At 44.5% G+C, this 1,855-nt stretch overlaps 1 protein-coding gene across 1 annotated transcript; it reads left to right on the top strand.

Annotated features, from left to right (window-relative positions):
- Nucleotides 1–236: 236 nt before the first annotated feature.
- LOC112460228 (uncharacterized protein F54H12.2-like) lies at nt 237–1,589 on the top strand. The gene has a single exon (XM_025024831.1). The coding sequence runs from the start codon at nt 237–239 to the stop codon at nt 1,587–1,589; it is 1,353 nt and encodes a 450-aa protein (XP_024880599.1).
- Nucleotides 1,590–1,855: the final 266 nt, after the last annotated feature.

The raw sequence follows: 1,855 nt of genomic DNA on the forward strand, positions 1-1,855 counted from the left end.
CCTCAAACGGACAAAAGAAAATCATCAAAGGGCAAAAAGAAGAGAACAACGATCAAAAAATCATCGAAGAAGAAGAATACTCGTGCTGTAAACAGAAAGTCATCTACCACCGCTACGAGACAACGTCGTCGTCGAGTTAGCGTCAAGAACGCAGCGTATCCGACATATTCTCTTAATCGTCGCGCGCGCGCGCACGAACCAAGAATTCAAGGAGTATATAGAGAAGGAGGATAAGTATGTCTTTTCTCCACACACATTCGAACGAGTGTTTAAAAAGTGAACTCGATTTCTTCTCATTGCCACCCACTCAAACTAGTATCGAGAGCTCGCAATGGATCTATTACAAGCCCATAACCTCCCTCGGGGACGACGCGCCTATAGAATTCGTCATACCCGGTCACGGGGAAGACTACCTGGACCTCACTCACACCATGTTGAGTCTTCGCATACGCGTAGAAACTTCTCCCCTAGCAGGCGGCGGTGGCGACAACGAAACAAGTACACCAGGGGGAATTGCGTTCAAAGTAGGCCCCGTAAATCATTTACTGCATTCCATGTTCAATCAAATCGACGTATATTTCAATCAAAAGCTCGTCTCACCCCCAAACAACGCTTACGCGTACCGCGCGTACATAGAGGCGTTGTTAAATTATTCTTCACCCGCAAAAACTTCCCATCTGACCACTTGTCTGTGGGACATGGATACCCCCGGACTCATGGACGCACTCGTAGATTCAGAAACACCAAATCCGGCTCTCGTGAGACGCGCTCGTTACATTCACGAGGGACACGCGCTAGATCTCATGGGTCATCTTCATTGCGACGTTTTCAATCAAGATAAATTTTTAATTAACGGTGTGGAAGTTAGAATGAGACTCGTTCGTTCGAAGGATTTGTTTTGCCTTATGGAAAATACTTCGACGTCGAAAATACGCATTTTAGACGCCAGTCTGCTAGTGAGAAGAGCAAAAATAAGTCCTGGCATTTTACTCGCGCATGCGAAAATGTTGAGCCAAACTACCGCCAAATATCCCCTTACGAGAGTCGAAGTTAAAACATTTACCATTCACGCGGGTCTCGTAGGAGAATCGTTAGACAATGTAATACTCGGTCAACTGCCGAAACGGATAATAGTCGGTTTTGTCGATAACAGAGCGTTCAACGGCGATAGAAAATTAAACCCGTTTAATTTCAAAAACTACGGTATAAATTTCTTTTCGCTATACGCCGACGGTATACAAATTCCCAGTAGACCGCTACAGCCGAGCTTCTCGAAAGACGAGCCACTCTACGTCGAAGCTTATCACACTCTTTTTTCGGGAACCGGTATACACTTTTTGAACGAGGGTAATTCTATAAGTAGAGAAGATTACGCCGAAGGATTCACACTTTTCGCCTTTGATCTTACACCAGACTTATCAGCCAATTTTGCCGGCCATTGGAACCTTGTGAAACATGGCAGTTTACGACTGGAAGTGCGATTTGAAAAAGCACTTACCACAACCGTTAATTGTATCGTTTACGCCGAGTTCGATAATGTTCTAGAAATCGATTCCACTCGTCAAATCATCGTCGACTTTGCCGGTTAAATGACAAATGTCGACAAATAATATTTCTCAGCTTTACGGTACATGCTTTATTTTTACCCCGCCACCACTACTTATTTACCCATCACATTTTCCTGCGTAAAGTCCTGCAAAAAGAGAGAGAGATTCAGTTTCACTCGAGACACGGACGTCGACGCTTCGCTTGAAAAAATAGAGAGTACATTTTGAACTATGGATCTGGTCATCGACATACAAGGTTTCCGTGATGTCAACGGAAAGTTTATTCCGAAAGAAGTCGCAGTTGTCGC

Source organism: Temnothorax curvispinosus, unplaced genomic scaffold, assembly GCF_003070985.1.
Source record: "Temnothorax curvispinosus isolate PA1 unplaced genomic scaffold, ASM307098v1 QBEX01010411.1, whole genome shotgun sequence".
In the NCBI taxonomy this organism is placed as follows: domain Eukaryota; kingdom Metazoa; phylum Arthropoda; class Insecta; order Hymenoptera; family Formicidae; genus Temnothorax; species Temnothorax curvispinosus.

What these genes read in the sequence shown, in the direction of transcription:
- LOC112460228 (XM_025024831.1), top strand. Translation starts at nt 237, where the DNA reads ATGTCTTTTCTCCACACACATTCGAACGAGTGTTTAAAAAGTGAACTC.